The 18830-nt window shown below is 36.7% G+C and overlaps 1 protein-coding gene across 1 annotated transcript in view; it reads right to left on the bottom strand.

Moving 5' to 3' along the window:
• KIT (KIT proto-oncogene, receptor tyrosine kinase) overlaps positions 1-18830 on the bottom strand; it is a 198920-nt gene that overhangs the window by 8427 nt on the left and 171663 nt on the right. The window contains exons 10-17 of the mRNA XM_074231582.1: positions 11984-12098; positions 10125-10306; positions 4413-4519; positions 4200-4326; positions 3778-3882; positions 3582-3692; positions 2412-2562; positions 410-498 (exon numbers count right to left, since the gene is read on the bottom strand). Coding sequence (XP_074087683.1) covers positions 410-498; positions 2412-2562; positions 3582-3692; positions 3778-3882; positions 4200-4326; positions 4413-4519; positions 10125-10306; positions 11984-12098 — 987 coding nt within the window. The remainder of the gene's footprint in view (positions 1-409; positions 499-2411; positions 2563-3581; positions 3693-3777; positions 3883-4199; positions 4327-4412; positions 4520-10124; positions 10307-11983; positions 12099-18830) is intronic.

An 18830-nucleotide genomic window follows, 5' to 3' on the forward strand; every position in this document is an offset into this window, starting at 1 on the left:
CCAGTAAGAATATTCAGCAACCAAGATAAATGCATACAAAATCCTTCCTTCCAACAAATTGCTGGGGATACCCCACATTATGGAAGAGAAAGTTTGCAGGATCTGTTCTTTCCTTATCTTACCTGTGTTGCCTGGGGAAAATCATTGAGCCTATTTATATATCAAGCTTTCTCATCTATAAAATGAGGGAACTAGGGATAGATTGGTGAGATACCATGTTGGGAAAGGTTCTGGATTTGCAGGATGTAGGCTGACCCTAATTACCTGTGTTGCCTGGACCAAGTGGTTCAACCTATTTAGATATTGTGCTTCCTTATCTATAAAAAGAGGGAAGTGGAGATAGATTCTCTCCAAAATTTTCTTCCAGTTCTCATCACTAAGAATTTGCTCCCACAAGAAATTTACTCACCTACTCTTGCAGATCTCCGTTTATCAGCTTTTGTTGGGACCACATAAGAAACTCCTGGTTTCATGTCCATATATTCATTAGTACCATCGCTGTGGGCAGAAAAGTAGAGTTAACATTTCTCGACTTTCAATAGACATGTGGTTCAAAGTATGTGATGAAGGTCCTCTTTCTAGTTAGAAGGTGGTTTCAGTATTTGTGTTCAACAATGCAGAGCTAAACTTAGAAGCATTTCTTTTCTAGATTGTATGTATTTAAAAGAACTAATTAGAAACATCATAAACTTGAAAAATGATATTACCCCCCCCAAAAATGGAGAAAGAGAAAAATAACTTATAAACCATGACATGAGGAAATATAGAGATGGCTAATATATAGATATTGATGGAAGAACCTAAAAATTGGGTTTGGTTTAGATAAACACCAATAATTTGGATCATTTTCTGAACCATCTGGACCTCTTGAATTTGCAACATTTGGCTGGAGACTCTTCAAGATTTCTAGTACTTCCTGCTTCTGATTTGCATGGAAACACCATGACAACAGTATTCTGGTGCTTCCAGTCCCATATGGGATCCCAAAGCACAAAGTACATTAGAAAGTAGCAAAAAAATTTAGGCTAACATATTAGATTTCCTCTCCCTGTCCTCCAATTTCATAGATAGATAGATAGATAAATATCAATAGCAGAGTTTCAGAAATGAACAAATGTTCAACCTTTCGCACAAATAACATGTACTCTGGTAACAAGGTCAGAGGCTAATTTTGTAAGTCTACTTTTACTGTAACTTGGGGGTACTTTGTTTTATTTTTTTAAAAGGAAATTTCACTCAGAATGAAATATTGGATATCAAAAACTTTAGTGTGAGGCAAGTGTATTTATTAAATGTCTTAAAACCAAATAAAAATTCAACAGACATTCTAAGAGTATTCCTTGTATTCAGATGGCAGTATCAACAAACCAAAGGTGGATACTCTGAGCACATTGAGCATCCAAAGAACGTAAGTCAGTGGGGACAAGACTGTTTCATTTTTGTATTTACATAACCAAAGTCCAACAGAGTACCTGGAAAATAGTTGTTGCACTAAAAACTGATTGAAGAAGTTACATAAGAATTAGGAGGATGGGTATTCCTTCACGGAACATATATACAAATATGTCATGAACACTGAAAGTTGATACAATTAGAGACTTCCACTGATACTGGAATAATTAAAAAGTAATTAATGGAATCAGGAAAAGTTTCATGTATGAAGGAAGAGAAAAAAGATATGGTATATGGTCCTCCTTCGGAGGTTCTTTACTATAAATCAATAGGACAAAAATTAGTTATAACTATGAGACATTAATGACAGTAACTAAAATTTGTAGAGCTTTAATTAATTCTATCTTATCTAAGGGTCTAGGAATTGTGGAAGTAGTTGAGTCATTCTCAAGGTTGGTTAGGTACATTAAGAAAAATGAGTGTGCTTAATGGTATCTAATCAAGAAAGGCAAAGGTAAAAAAAAATAACAAAGTTCAGGGTTGCAGGGGGAAAAGGTCAAACAGTAGAGAGCGATGCTTTCAGGATGGAAACCAGGGCTTTTTGTTTTTCTGTCATGAGACATAAGGGATTTATTGTGACAACTGACATGTCTCTGAATACACTGTTTTTGTTTATACCAAATTAATGATAAAGCATCTCATGGTAACAGAGACAATATTATGGAAAGGAACTAGTATAAGAAGAAAACAGTATAAAATTCATTCAAACAATCTAAAATTTAGCAAAACCAAGAGTGCAGGGAAAGAAAATGCCAAACAATTTAATACATATTCATCTAGGCATCAAAAGCAACTATTCAGACACACTTAAATTCCATTTAAATGATTTATTACTTTAGGTTCTGTACCTTAAATCTATCTCAGTTTTTTTGGTAGGTTTTTTTTTCAAATCAGCCTCGACTGGCAGTTCTGAGGACCCCGAATGCTTCCTATATATTATTTATGTAAATCAGTCTTACCATGAAGGCTCCTTTGACTGAAGAAGGTTCTTATAAAGTGCTGCATCTACATGATCTTCATGCTTTGAACAAATAAATGAATCCCGTTTTCTTCTCAAAAAATTCAAAAGATCGCCATAGCAACAATATTCTGTAATGACCAATGTGGGCCCTACAGGTAGCAAGAGTTTTAGAAAGAGCTAAATTAGTAGAGTAGCCTCAGCACCTGCTACATACCCAACTAAGTGAGACATGGTTGCAGAGGACTCAAGCCTACTATACCAAACAATTTTATTTTTAATGGATCTTATCTAAACAAAATAACATCCATTAGGCAATTCTTATTGAACTGCATCATTACACATGGTAAAGAATAAAACAAATGAGTCTTTTTTTTGCCTAAGTTTTCCTATGGGAAAAGTCTGTCTGTGGTTCAAAAAAATCTGGTTGGTTTTGTTCATATCCTGATGGAGGTTGTTTCTTTCAAAAGTTATAGTATTATTAGGCTTCCAACATTAATCCCTTTGATTCACTTCTGTTTACCACAGAGTGTGACACTTTCTCTGTAATGTGATGGAAATGATGAAGGGTACATCCTCTGTGTTGTAATAACGAAAGTTGCTCACGTGGAACAGCCTGCTGCGACAAAGCTTAAGTTGGGTGCAATTTTAGGAAATAGAATGGAAATCTGGTAATGGGAGAGTGGGATTGAACTATTAGCTGGGCAATGAGTGTTCCTAACTAATAAAGGTATTTCTATTTTATGAATCTGTCACTTCAGCTTTAAATCAATGAGCCATGATTAAAATTTACTTACCAATGATCAAAAGTTCATATTTCTCTTTTAAAAAGACCTCACTTTTTCTGTGAATCTGTTCAGACCTCATTTACCTTAAACATGCTTTGTTCTTACAGTCCGGCAGGATATATTTCCTAAAAGATATGTGCTAAATTCTACTGGTGTCTAGACCCTTCAAACTCTGGAATTTAGTGGATTTGTTGGAATAAGTAGATTATATCCAAAGATACCTCCAAATGCCTTGTTTTAAAAAAAATTGATTATTTTGTAATTCTTCAAAGCAAAACTCAAACCAGACAAAAAGAAAGGTTTAAGATTCATCAAATGCTCTGGTCACAAGGTTCTCCTCCCTCTTCTAATTAGGTAGCAAGTAAAGGGTTTCTAAATGTTACCTCCAATAGTGCATGCTCCAAGAAGATTCACTATATTCATGTGGTTACCGAGGTAACTCAGGACCTTCAGTTCAGACATTAGAGCCTCTCGTTCAGTTAAATGGGCACTTGCTGGAATTAGAAACAGCTTATTTAGCAAGCTACGTGTGCAGTGGGACGATGCTGCTGCTACTCATCCAGGCCCCAGGACACTTACGTTTCAACATCTTCACAGCAACAGTCATTGCAGCATCAGATTTAAACAAGCCATAGGCAGTTGCCTCCACCACTTTCCCAAAAGCTCCTGCACCAAGTGTTTTCCCTGTAACAAACCCAAGAGGTATTTTTATTCTCAAATGCCCCGATAGGTATCTTTAAAGTGATTAAGACAAAGAAAGTGATAGAGGAAAGAAGAAAGGAGGGAAGAGGAGAAATAAAGAGGCAACTTGGGTTACAATCCTCCTACCCCCATATATAATTCAAATCCGACTCCTCTCTTGGATTTAAAATTCTAATTGAGAAAACAGAGCCATGATTTCAGGTAGAATGAAACAAAGGAAGTTGTTAGAATGATTTCCCCAAATTCACTTTTAAGAGAACACAGAAAGGTTACATGGAAAGCCCCCATTTCTCACTGACCAAAACTCAGTCTGTTTCTGGGAAACTCCCATTTATGATCATAAGGAAGTTGTGTTGGGTCTATGTAAACATAGTTGTTTCCATTTATCTCTTCCACAACTTTCCACTGAACTTCGTACATAGGTTTCTGTTGAGGAAGAAAGGAGAGGAAAAGTGTTATCCAAACAGAAACATCAACCCTTATCCTCTAAATGAGAAAGAACTGAAAGTTACCTGGAAATACTTGTAGGTTAGAAATATTACGAAGATGCACATCAGTCCCGCTGCCACCACAAAGCCAATCAGTAAAGGTGTGAATAGTGTGTGCGAGGTGATTTGTTCTATAAGGGAGAAAGAGCAGAGTGGAATTGTAGTACAGAAACAATCATCAAATCTTTTCTTCCCCCATGGATTACTGCAAGTGACAACAGGATCTAAAGCTCATTCTGGCAGGACTGCTTCAATCAATTCAACAAACATTTATTGCTGTGAGCAAAGCACTAAGCTAGGCGCTGGGAGACAAAGACAGACAGAAAGCAAAATCTCTTAAGAAGCTCACTATCTGACTGGAGAAAGCAATCACTAGGAACTAAGAAACACAGGAGACCCTGGCAGACACTGTTTGATTGTAAAGGAAAGGTATAGCTAGTGTTATGAGACATAGTAGGTGAAATGGTGGGGGGAGAATGTCAGGGAAAAGAGAGAAGCATTGGAGATGGATCTTGGAAGAAAAGAATTTTAACTACATGAGAAATGGAGAAGAGATGAATCTATCAGTATGGTAGGCAACTAGAATAAAGGCTGAGAGGACAGAGGGAAGAACAAAGATGGCAATATGGTAGCATCCTAGAATATATATAGAGGTAAGGTTGGAAAAAGTGTACCAGAGTTGGATGTTAGTGTCACAATTTGAGATAGGGAGGGAATGCTTTATCCAATAAATAATGAAGAAATACTAAAGGTTTCTAAGAGAAAGGAATGATTAGAACATAGCATTAAAACCATTATCTTGTAAAAGCTATACTGGAATGCAAATATCCTAGAAGACAGAAGACCAGATAAGAAGCTACTATAAGAGTTTAGGCAAGAAAAGCAAAGCTTGTGACACATAGAATAGCTTTGAGTGTAGACTCATATTTCAATCCATAGCTTTTTCAAAGGCAAAACTGAAAAAACTTGACCACTTACTTCCACATCAAAGGGAGAGGATGACATCCATGGTGAGAGTCTTGGTTAACAAAGGATAATTGATCTAGTAACCAGGATAGAGAAGTTAAGAAAAAGAGCAGGTTTGGAAGAGTTTACTTTGAAGTATGTGGACTTGTTGGCATAGGATACAGATGGAGGGGCAAAGATAGCCAGAGATAAGGAACTCAAGCTCAGTGAGGAGATAAGAGATTTGGAGTCACCATCAAAGAGGTGAACACTGAAGGGATGAGAGCAGAGGAGCACACCAAAATGTTGAGAGAGTGGAGAAGAGGATGATCCCCACGTTCAAGGAATGAGAAGAGGATGAGAAGAAAGCAAGACCAGAAGGAAGTGCTTGAGAGGAAGAGGGAAATCATAAAAACAGTATTATAGATGCAGAAGTCAGTGGGAAAAGAAGCTGCATCGAGATATAGTAGGTGAACCAAAAGACATAGGATGAGGACAGAAAAAAAGGTCAATGGGTTTCACAGTATAAAAGCTATTAATGGGAAGGAAAGTTTCTTAAAGGAAAGGTGCCAGATTGGATGGGAGCTGAGCTGTAAATGGGGAGATGGAGGCAAGAAATGGAATCTATTCTGCTCTAAGGAGCAAGACTTTGAAAGGCAGTTGGGTTAAGGTAAGGTGGTTCCCTCTCCACCTCCCTTAGCTTAATTGCTGACTGAGGAGAGTAAACTAGTCAAGACACAGCACAGGATAGGAAAGGGAATGACTGGTTAATCAAAGTCAGTCGACAAGCATTTTTATTAAACTCTAGCAATATTCAAAGGCAAAAACATGGTCTCTTCCCTCAAGGAATTCACATTTTTAAAATAATATTTTATTTTAATTTATTTTTCCCCCAGTTACATATCAAAAATATCTGAGCATTCATTTTCACAAGATTTTGAACTACAAATTTGTCTCCCTTATTCCCTCTGTCTCTCTCCCTTTTCCTAAAATGCTTCGCAAACATGTGCTATCATATAAAACATATTTCCATGTTAATTCTCAGTTGTGGAAGAAATAGATCAAAAGGGAAAAATCCACAAGAAAAAATAAATTAACTAAAAAATTATGCTTCAATTTGCATTTCAGAGTCCATCAGTTCTTTATCTGGATATGGATAGCATTTTCCCCTGTGAATCCTTTGTACTTGTTTTGGATCATTTATACCACTGAGAAGAGTTGAGTCGTTCATGAATGATCATCATAGAATTTTGATAGAATACATGATACTGTGTATATGGTTTTCCTGATTCTGCTTATTTCATTTTGCATCAGTTTGAAAATGTCTTAAGGAGTTCACATGCTACTGGGGAAGGTAATATACAAAAGAGAGACAAAAATGGAAAGACAGATGGACAGAGAGAGAGAGAAAGAGAGAGAGAGAGAGTCAGAGTCAGCTTAAAGGGCATGGAAAGGAATGAAATTAAGAGGATGGGTAAAGGAGTTAGACCTGGTAAAAGGAACTACCTATTCCTGCCAGTCTACAAGAAAGTATTAGATGGACAGACACTGAGAGAAGGTGAGAGGAGTTGAAGAAGATTCATGACAGAGGAGCTCCAATTCCCCAGTCATAAAGTCTTCAAGAGATGGACTGAGCCAGACTAAGAAAAGGTTCCCTCCCCACACAACTCTTACCACTCTGAAAGCCCTGATGAGAATATGGAAGAGAACAATTTATAGTTGTTTTATTTTATTTTAGTTTAGTTTAGTTTAGTTTAGTTTAGTTTAGTTTTTGCAAGGAAATGGGGCTAAGTGGCTTGCCCAAGGCCACACAGCTAGGTGATTATTAAAATGTCTGAGGCCAGATTTGAACTCAGGTACTCCTAACTCCAGGGCCAGTGCTCTATCCACTGCGCCATCTAGCCACCCCTTTATGGTTGTTTTAAATGGGGGGCAAACTAGGAGAAGGGGAAAAAGAAGAGTGGAAATTCAAGGGTATTCTGAAATAGAGCAGGAAAGAATAAACTATATAGAACAAAGAGGAAATACAAAGTCTGGGAGATACAGGGTGGGGATTTTTTTCTTTTTAATTTGATTTTAATTTTCAATTACATGCAAAGGTAGTTTTCAACATTCATCTATTTGTAAATTGATTAGTTCCACGTTTTTCTATCACCCTCCCTTCCCCCCTTCCTGTGGCAGTGAACGATCTGTTCTAAGTTGTACAATTAACATACTTCCATATTACTATGTTGTGAAAGAGGAATTAGAACTAAGGGGAGGGGGGCCATAAGAAAGGAAAAAAACATAAGAAATAAATGAACATAGAACACTTTGTTCTGCATTCAGATTTCATAATTTTTTGAATTTTTTTCTGGATATGGATGTCATTTTCCCTAACAAGTCCCTCAAGATTGTCTTTAATCACTAAGCTGCCTCCAATCCTAGTTGATTCCATCTCAAAATGTTGCCATTAATGTGTGTATAATGTTCACCTGGTTCTTCACTCAGTATCAATTCATGCAAGTCTTTTCATGCTTTCCTGAAGTCCAGTCACTCATGATAGTACTCCATGACATTTATACCATAACTTGTTCAGCCATTCCCCAATTGATGGGCATCCTCCTCAATTTCTAATTCTTTGCTGCTTTAAAAAATGGCTGTAAAATATTTTTATACATGTGGATCTTTTCCCCTTTTTTATGATCTCTTTGCAATATAGACCTAGTAGTGACATTTCTATGGTTTTTATTGACCTTTGGGCATAGTTCCAAATTGCTCACAACTCTGGGAGATAAGAGGGCAGGGATTCTTAACCTTTTTGGGGATCCCTAAAAATAATAGTTTTAAATGCAGAAAATAAAATTCATAGAATTATATTGGAAATTTTATTTTAAACTCATGAACCCCAGATTAGGGAATCCCTGCCTTAGAGAGTCATCCCAGTTAATGCAAATATATCTCTCTCTTGGTAATTTGATCAAAAAGCATACATCAGTGGAGAAGCAATGACAAGCACACTAAGATGAGATAATGTCTAGTACAGATTATCTAAATCATAACCCAGTGGGGCTTGCCCCCATTCAGTCCCTATTCAAGAACAAAGTATCTTAGAGAGCATTGGAAATCCTAGGAGATAAAGTCATATGGCAGGTAAGCGTGAGGTAAAGATTGAAGACTGGAGGCTTGAAGAGAGAGAGAAAAAGTCCAGAGCAGCTGATATTGGAAATGGAATGATCAATAAGAGATGAGTAGGGGTGGCTAGGTGATGCAGTGGATAGAGCACTGGTCTTGAAGTCAGGAGTACCTGAGTTCAAATCTGGCCTCAGACACTTAATAATTACCTAGCTGTGTGGCCTTGGGCAAGCCACTTAACCCCATTGCCTTGAAAAATTAAAAAAAAAATAAGAGATGAGTAAAAAGATGTCAAGGCAATGAGAAGGGGTCATTTGAGTTAGCATAAATTTGTGGTGGATCAAATCAATATGGTTTCTTAATTTCCTCCAGCAACAACTTTAGTCATTCATTCCAATTATCTTATTATTGTTGGTATTATTACTCAAAGTTTCCTTTCCAGACTTCAAAAGTCCCTTAAACAAGACCCCTGAGTGAGAAAAGTTGTGTTCTCCTAATATTCCACATGAAAAGGATGCTACCCTGAATTCCCTTTTCAAAAGATCTTTCCACTTTGCACAAAGTTTGGATGCTAAGGCTTCATCAAGAAATGCGTGATTTGTAGCTTCCTTTCTTAAATCCTTTTCAAATTTTTCAAGGTCTTGGTCAAGAATCAGCAATGCACAAGAATCTTCCTCTTCATTACTCAAACACTGAAAACTTTTTTTTAATGGGGAGGGGGGGAAGGGGGGAAGGAGGGGCAACACAATGCACCACACTAGTCTTTGCCAACTTAGGAAACAAGGAACTGGGATGGAAAACATTTTCAGGTCTCCTTTCTAAGTAAGAATTTTTCTAAGTAACTCCTGAGGTGCTTGCCCATTTCAGATACAGAAAGAAGACATTGCATGAACCACATTTCTATTTTTTTTAAACTGGTTATCATAACAACATAAAAATATGGAACTGTTTTGACACAATCTAACACTTTAAATATGATCTCATCTCATTTTCCTGTGCTTGGAACATTACTTTCCTCGACCATCTCCATTTTTGTTGAAAGTATGCTTCTCCTTCAAGCTCCCATGCTAAAACACAGGCTGTTCTGTAATCCTTGGCAATTACCTTCCACCTCGGGTCCGTAATGATAAAATGGCATTTAAATTACATGGCCCATCTGACTTGCTACTCATCATACATAACATTATTTGTTAGGTCATCTCCTTGGAGTTCCAGGAAGGTAGAATCCTTGTCTTTTTTAATCTTTGTATCTCTCCCAGTACCTAAGTTAGATGTTCAATAAATGTTTGTTGTAATTGAGAAACAACAGACCAGTATTAAGGAGCTATTCAAATTTTCATAACCTCAGTAAATGGAATAGCCAATCATTTGGTGACCACTTACATTTTTCTAATCATTCCTCCCTCCACTAAAAATCCTACTAGACAGGGAATAAAATACAATTTTACTCAGATGTGCAGGAGTTGATATGGACAAAGTCATATCAATTTTCAAATAGCCAATGGTATGGTAACGTTTCATGAAATAAAAAAAAGAATTTTGATATTGTTTGGATATACAGTATGATGATAATAATAAAAATAATGGATGAAATGTGCTTAAATCATGATGGACATGGTGGAAAAGATTAAATATCCCCTTAAATTGCATTAAAAAGAAATATACCTTTAATGTTACCTTTAATAGCAAAGTTAAAAAAGGCTGAACTCTTGCCAACATCATTGGAGGCCTTACACTCAACAGTGCCATTGTTTTTAAATGCACTGGAATCAATGGTGCTTTCAACCACTATCTTTCCAAAGGGTGGCAGCATGGATGAATTTATCTTCACATCAATTGGCATAACAGATGTTGAACACCTAGAAGCAATTAACAATGATACTTATTGAATTAAAAAAAAACAACTAAGCAAACATCCCTCCTTAAAGAATGTTTCTAATCTACACTAGAAGATTTAATATCATAAAACAAGCTTTCTTCTCTATTCCTGTCTCCTAATTCGGAAAGGAGCATTTATTCCATGAAGGAAATTTCATAATTAAAAAGATCTGTTAATGGGACTCCCACTCTGAACACACTCAAGTTTTAATTTTGAGTATTTAATATTCAAGACTGAAAGACCTCTCTCTTCTCTGCTTAGCCACCTTGTAGTCTGACCTGCCTTCTAAGAATGCCTTTAAAGGGTAGGGTACCAATGAAAAGAACATCTTCCCCCCCCCCCAATAGCATCATTGTAGGGTTTCCTTTGTACAACAATGCTAGGATAAGAAGTAGTTTAAGGGTCTTAAAACTCTACAATCCATCCACTATTGACTAAAGTAGGTAAAGGGGGAGAGGAATGAGAGATAGTAGCCCAATATAATATGGAAACATAGAAGTTCTTTCAGTATCTGAATAAAAGGATGTCTCATCTGGTACAGTAAATCTCAAGACTTGATCTTTCTAGGGTACAGATTCCTCCATTTTAAAATATGATAATAGAACTAATAACAATGTACCACCATTCCTACATCCTAACTCTGAAACTTTGATTCTTGAATCACAAAATTACCATTTTTACTGACTCCAATCATGTCCAACTATATTTTGAACATAACTATAAAACAGTATTTACTGGATAAAAGTAGCAACAGCCTTCAAATGATAGGAAAAATTAATTTAAGGTACAAGTAGTTGTGTTGTTCATTTTCAGTCACATCTGACTATGATCCCCTAGTTGAGGTTTTCTTGCCAAAGATATTGGAATAGCTTACCATTTCCATCTGCAGCTCCTTTTACAGATAAGGAAACTGAGGCAAATAGGATTTAAGTGACATGACCAGGGTCTCACAGCTAGTATGTGTCTGGGGCTGGATTTGAACTCAGGAAGATGCCTTCTTGGTTTCCCAAACCTGTGTCCTATCCACTACATTACCTAGCTGCCTGAAGGGATGAGTGGAATGAGGAAGACAGGAGCCCACAAATAAAAAACACAATCAAAATACTAGATGTGCTCTTAATGTTTTGTAAAGCCAACCTAGGAAAAGGAGAGCTTTTTTAATACTCCACTTACAAATACTGTATGTGTGCTTTTTAATTGTATGATCATTACTTTTTGGTAACTTGGTAATTAACTTCTGAAGTAATTTCTTCATGATCACTCTAGCCATATTTCCCACACACATCACCCCCTGTGTATAAAATGGAAATCTAATTACTGTGTCCTGGAAAATTGCTTTATCTACCTGCAGGCTAGAAATTGCATGATAAATCCAAAAAAGATAACCACCAAAATAGAGAAGTCATTCAGAAATCATTTTTCTGGAAACAAAATTGCAAAATTAGTATCTACCAAGGAAAACACAGCAATTATCCACCCCCCTCCACTCCAATCAAAAAGCAAATAAAAATCAAAGATTTTATGTGCGTTTGTATGTATATGTGTGTGTGTGTGTGTGTGGTGTGTGTGTGTCTCTGTGTGTGAATGTACTCAGAATTCAACTGAATAGAAGCTGTTCTTTTGAATTTAAAGTAGTGCCAGAAATAAATCATCTCACCTCTGCTCAGTTCCTGGACAAAAATACCAAGTTATTGTAGGTTCGGGAAACCCTGCTGCCACACACTGGAGCAGACCATTCATGAGTCTGTCAGATGTAAGAATCTCTGGCTTTGCTGCAAGAGTAGAAAAATAGTCACAATTCAGACAGCTTCAAATGTTCACTTGCTCAAGGTCCCTTTCCCTTCTTTAATACGCATTTTCAAAGCTAGAAAGCATCTTGGCAAGAGAGGTAACGCAGCAGACAATAGAACAGGGTCAGAAGAATTTGAGTTGTGACATAGAATGGTTACAGGATTGTGAGTAAACTATTCTACACACCATTCTGGGTCTCAATTTCTTCACCTATTAAAAAGGGGACTATTAAGTATCTAATCAACCATCAACTGTATTGCTCTTATTATATATTCTTGTTCCACAGTCGTAAAGTAGAACCATGGATTGAAGTTACAGATAGCTATATCGTAGCCCCCAAAAGATGGAATATTCTAAAAACGTAGAGATATCTAACAGATGAACAAGCTGACTAATGAGGTAGTGAGGTTCCTTCATTGGAAATATTCAAGTGGAGACTGAATGAACATCTAGCCTAAATGCTATAAAGAAAATTCTAACTTTGGTTGAGAAACTAGATTAAATAAACATGGAAAAACCCTCAAAAATCATGGATCCAGAATGAGCAGAGACCTCAGAGGCTATTTCCTCAAGCCTCCTCATTTTCCAGGTGAGCAAACCTTGGGCTAAAAAAGTTAAGGAACCTGCCCAAGTCCCTTCCAAATCTCTCTTTTTAATAAAAAGGTAAACACCTGCAGGGCAGGATTTCTAAATTCAGAGAATTGAAAAAGAGGAGGGGCAGGTGAGAAATGCCTTTATCACTCTATAAACACAAGATGATCTGAGGTCCTAGGGCCTACTATCTTTAATATAAAAAATATTCAACTAAATACTGTAATGCAGAAGAAGATAAGGTAGAGAGGGGCCTTCCCATTTCATATATTATTCTAAATACAGACAGGCTCTTATCCAGGAGGAGTAGAGTCAATGGTTCAAGTAAAATAGTTCAAGTTCTACCAAGAGGAATACCTTGAAATGGTATAGTTTGACAATGACAAAGAAGCCTGGAAACATTCAAATTTCTCCTTAAAGATTTAAAGTGTTTTTCTCAGAACAATCCGATTAAGTAATCCGTTGGTCTGAATTTTGTTTTGTTTAGTGACTTGGGGAGATGGAGTTTTACCTAGGTCTGTTATTTAATCAGAGCAGAGAATTTGTGGTAAGGAAACTCCATCCCCCTCTACAAAAAAAGACTATTTCCTCCTTTTTTAAGTATTTAAACTTGTCTTGGGGAAGATAGATTAGAATTAGTTCTGTTTGGTGCTAAATGGCAAACTCAGAATTATTTCAGATGAATTGTAGGTCTGTAAAAGTTGCCCCCACCAGCAAAAGTCATAAATTAGTAACAAAACAAACATTAACTTAATTTAACTCACAAGACTCTTATAAGCACTTTGTAGATCCTGAAACAATATTTATATGGGGACTAGTATTAACAGGGATGATAAATAAAAACTGGCTATTCAGTAGAATACTCCTATGTTTACAAACTTAGACATTTATGATGTGGCTTGAAACAGCATTTTTCAACATCAGAAAGCTATTATGTAAAAAAAAAGGACAGGTATGTCATTTTAGTTTCACACATTGCAATATTACTTAAACAGCATATCCTAGGTTTGCAATATTATGATGTCCCTAGCAACTAATAGCAAATGTGTGACCAGAGAAGAAGATTGAGATTTTAATCTTTGGAAGTTTATTTTCTGAAAGGGAGGATAAACTAAGAAAAATGAGGATTTCTTTGTAGGATGACTCCAGTACCATGCCTCCCACAAGGCAATGTATCTTGGCACATGGCTGGCCTAGCCCTCTATCACTTGTTTAAGCCTGATGCTGCTGCTAGTGGATAACCCCATGAAGTCATATTCACACACACACACACACACACACACACACACACACACACACACACACACACAATCAGAAGGTAGACCTACTCAAGAATCATAAGCCTAAGCCAAGTTTTACAAATAGAGCAAGAAGACAAAGCGGCATACCAAGAATGCATCCATCTGGCAAGTTTCATTTAATTATCACAGCCAACAGTGTAATTGGGCTGAAAGTAGGGCATGGTGCTAACACACTGGAACCTGGCTGGTGAGAACCCTGTTCTCTGTAAGTGGTTTGGTGTGTGGCTGCTCTGTCTTAAGCCTCTTTCAGAGTAATAATCACTCAGGTCCTCAAAGAAAAAGGCTACCATAATAGTGACTTTCTAGTTTATACAAGTACCCCAATATGGATTGGAATGTGGATGGAAAGCTACTATATGAAAATGTCTCACATAATCAGAATGAGCTAAGTTTAATGTCTTCAAAAATGAAAAGCTAAGTTTCTCTGCAGGCTATAAATCTTCTCTCAATGCACTAAAATCCATTAAATATGCATTTCTTTTTAAAAGACATGATCGTTTGAAAGACTCTAGAGATATGCTTTCCTAGGTATTCCATAATGTGCATGGGATCCAAGAGGCACTTTTATTCTAACAAGGTTAAAGAGGAGAAGTTGATGTAGGCAAGGTGTTTTAAGCAGCTCCTTGAAATTTCTATCTTTGTTTCCCAGCACCTAACACAAAGGATTTCATAAATGCTTACTGATCGATCTATTTCTTATAGAGATAAAAAAAGCACTGCAGGGAAAAAAAAAACACCCAAAACCAGGGCATCTTCAGCACTGCAAGGTTGAATCATCCTACCACTACCAATAACACTGATCAACTTTTGCAGACTGTTTTCAATACTGTCTCTTTAAACCACAAAACTAACCCCATTACCTGGAAAACAGGAGTGATGCTACAAATATTCCTCTTGACTAAGAGGAAATTTTGATAAATGTTCACAATAATTAAAATTAGAGGAAAATATTTAAGAACAAATTGGAGCCCCAATGGCTAAATTAAAGGGTATGAATAAACAATTTTTAAGAATGAGAAACCATTCATCAAATTTGGAATTTATTTATTAATAATAGATAAAATAAAACAAGGGGTCTTTGAGGACATCTGCTTTCTTTCCAGGTGGTGTACATGGGGTCTTTATTTCTATCTACTTCATTTCTTTGTTTTGTCAAAGATGACTGATTGGGGTATGGCAAAAATCTCTCTTATAGAAGGAACAATTAATATGATGAATTCAAAGCACAGGAAAACTGCTGCAGAGTCAAGAATATAATGTACACACAATGACTACAGCATTCAATAGAAAGGAAAAAACCTTAAATACTGTTTAATTACAGTAACCAGGCTTATTCTGGGAGAAGAGATGAGAGAATGTATCTCTTTCCTTTTTTGTACAAAGATGGAGGTCTCCGAGTATGCAATATTGCATTCACCATCAGGCCTAGGTTATGTTTCGATTGGTTTTATCAAACCATTATTTTCTCAGTCTTTCTTGGGAGGGGGAAGAGGAGGATTACATTTAAATATGTTAGTCATGTAAAGAAATATTAAATTAAAATTATTCAACTAATAGTAATTCAACTCTGGAGAATCTGGAAAATCTTTAAGCCACTACCACTACCTTCCTAAAACCACATTAGTACACCTATGTACACATACAGCCACTTCCTCTTAGCCAGAGCTCATGAGAGCACCAATTTTCATCTTATCCAATCACTGATATATATTCCTATCTTCAAAGATTCCTTATATAACAAGGGGTACAGAGAATAGAGAATCATAAAATTTTAAGTAGGAAAAGAACTCCAAGACCTCATGCTCTGATCCACCAGCTCATTTTACAGATAAGGAATCTGAGGGCAATAAAGATGAAGTGATTTCACCCAAGATCACATAGGTAGAATACAGGGATTTTAAAACCAATGATCTTAAAAAAATTTTTAAAATAAAAAATAAAAAAACACCAATGGTCTTTTGAATTTGGTCTCCAAATTAAAAAAAAAACTCTTCTGCTTGTGGATTAAGAAAAACTGTCATAACTTGAACCTCAACAGTGTTCAGGATCAGATAAATAGCAAGACTATTAAAAATAATATTAAAAAATACTTGAGTCATTCATTCTAAATATTGCAATTTAGAATGATAATTTACCTTAAAATTCCAGTTAATGATATTTCAAAACTCATACAAAATATACCTCAAACCTTAACTCATTTCCTAGCTAGTACAGGTGCCTTCCAGAATTAAGGTCATTAAAAAAAAAAAGTACCTGTTCTAACAGAAGTGGCTGTTCTAATAGGAACTGAAGAAGTTCCTCTAGTACCCAGGTAAAATGAAAGATGGATGTGGTTACATGGGACAAACTGTCCTCTGAGACCCATGGTGATTGTAGTGACATATTTGTGGTACCATACAAGCTGAGTTGGGGCACACATTGATAAATCCCCAATAGATACAAGATCATGCAATTTATTCTTGTGGCCAATAGGTATGAACATGTAATGGGCAAGTCATTAGCTGGTGATTCCCTGCACCCCCCTCCCCCCTCAGGAAATGGCATTGGGGGACCGTTGTAATAGATATACTCAAAATATTACATACTTGGGTTTTACCAAAATTTCCATTAAATTGTTAGTGTGGAACCAGCTACCTCTGTAAATGATGAAGGGGAAGGAGTTTTGAGTCAAAACAAAACAAAACAAAACAAAACAAGTCTGAGCTCCAATTCCATCCCTGTCACTTGAATAAATGAAATTTATAAATTGTTGATTAGGCTCATAAACAGAAAAGATGGTCTCTTCTCAGAGCACAAATTCTAATCCAATGAGGAGGTTTTAGGTTCCATAGAAATGTCCTAGGGTCCTTAGAGGTCAGAAGTAATGTAGGCAGTAATATATAACCTTTAATGTTATTTCCCACTTAGAAAAACTTATCTATTTCTGATGAGAAGTGTCATTTTATTTAACAGTTCAGGACTCTGCTATCAAGAACTTTCCTTTTCAAGTCTTTAGGAAGGAAGAGATAGGAGCCTAGATGGACTAGTAAGGTCAAATCATCACCACGACCACTACTGCCACCACCACCATTACCTCCCCTCCATTCTGGATGGAATCAACGCCAAAGGCTTTGAATGACTGACTATATGAGATAATTGAGTAATTTGTTGCTAGATAAAATACTTTCTCTCAGTTTTCCCATCTGTAAAATGAAAAGATGGGACTAGATAATCCCTAGGACTTGGCTAGATTGGTCTCTATGCCTCATTTATACCTCCAATTCCATACCTTTCCACTGGCTGCCCCCCCCATCTTGACATATATTCCATTTTTTAAAAACTTTATTTAAGGCAATAGGGTTAAGTGGCTTGCCCAAGGCCACACGGCTAGGTAATTATTAAGTGTCTGAGACCGGATTTGAACTCAGGTACTCCTGACTCCAGGGCTGGTCCTCTGCACGACCAAGCTGCCCCATATATTCCTTTTTTTCACATCTGTCTCACAGAACCTTTAACTTCCCTCCAGGAAAAAAACCCAAGCAGCTACATACCTATACAAAACCTTTCCTAATCTCTTAATCACAGGATGGCTAGGTGGTGCAGTGGATAGAGCACTGGCCTTGAAGTCAGGAGTACCTGAGTTCAAATCCGGCCTCAGACACTTAATAATTACCTAGCCGTGTGGCCTTGGACAAGCCACTTAACCCCACTGCCTCGAAAAATCTAAAAAACAAAACCTTTCCTAATCTCCTAATCACTCATCTCCTCCCTTATTAACTACCTTACATTTATTCTCTATAGATTTGTCCCATATATGCTTACAAATATATGTTGTTGTCTTTTTCAATGGAATAATAAGGTGGGAGCATATTCATTTTTGTATCTCAGACCCTAACATTGTCTCTGGAACACAGGGAGGTCATAATAAATGTTTGCCAACTGAATGATTACAGTTTGCTCTCCTGTTCTAAAATCCATCATCTACCTCACAAAATTGTCAAAGAAATGCAGACAAGCAAAACAAACTAGTATTATTATATGAAAGAAAAGGCCTGACTTTTATAAAACATTCCCCAGGATTGTCTTACAAAGTAAAAAAGAGTACAAATGTATATAACTGGCAATTACAAGCTGTGTGGCCATAGGCAAGCTTCTGCATATTTACAGACCTCCATCTCACTTTACAAAATAAGGGAGAAGGAGGAATTCTTTTTCGGTTATTTTTTTTCCCCTTGGCGAGTCAATCAGGGTTAAATGACTTACAAGGTTCCCACAGGAAACATGCGGCAAGTGTTTGAGACAGAATTTGAACTCAGGTTCTACTAACTCCTGGACCAGTGCTCTATTCCCTAGCCCCCGGGGGATTGGGGGAATTGTAAGAGACCACCCCTACAAATCTCTTCTAGCATTAAAATTCTTGTGACAGCTAACCACCCTGAAATGTTCCTTTATTTTCTTGTCACTTCTATGGTATCATAGTAATTACCAGAGCTGCTTGGCCTTTCAAGAGTCTCAAGTCCTTCATCTAAACATTTCCAGACCAACCTCACAACCTCAGGCTTTTTGCCAAAGGGATGGTAGGGATGGCTGGTGGACAGTTTGTCATCTTAGGCATGATTTTTTACAGTAACAAAAAACTGGACTGAAATAGAGGTGACAAACAATTGAGGGAAAATCTGAATAAACTCTGATGGATGGAAAAAAGCAAAATGTTATTATAAAATAAATCTTGAATGAGGAATGAAGAAGAACTTGTGAAGATCAATAAGAAATGATGGAGGATGAAATAAGTAGAAACTAAAGATCACTATACACAATGACTACAAGGGTATCAATCACAAG

Source organism: Macrotis lagotis, chromosome 3, assembly GCF_037893015.1.
Source record: "Macrotis lagotis isolate mMagLag1 chromosome 3, bilby.v1.9.chrom.fasta, whole genome shotgun sequence".
Taxonomy (NCBI): domain Eukaryota; kingdom Metazoa; phylum Chordata; class Mammalia; order Peramelemorphia; family Peramelidae; genus Macrotis; species Macrotis lagotis.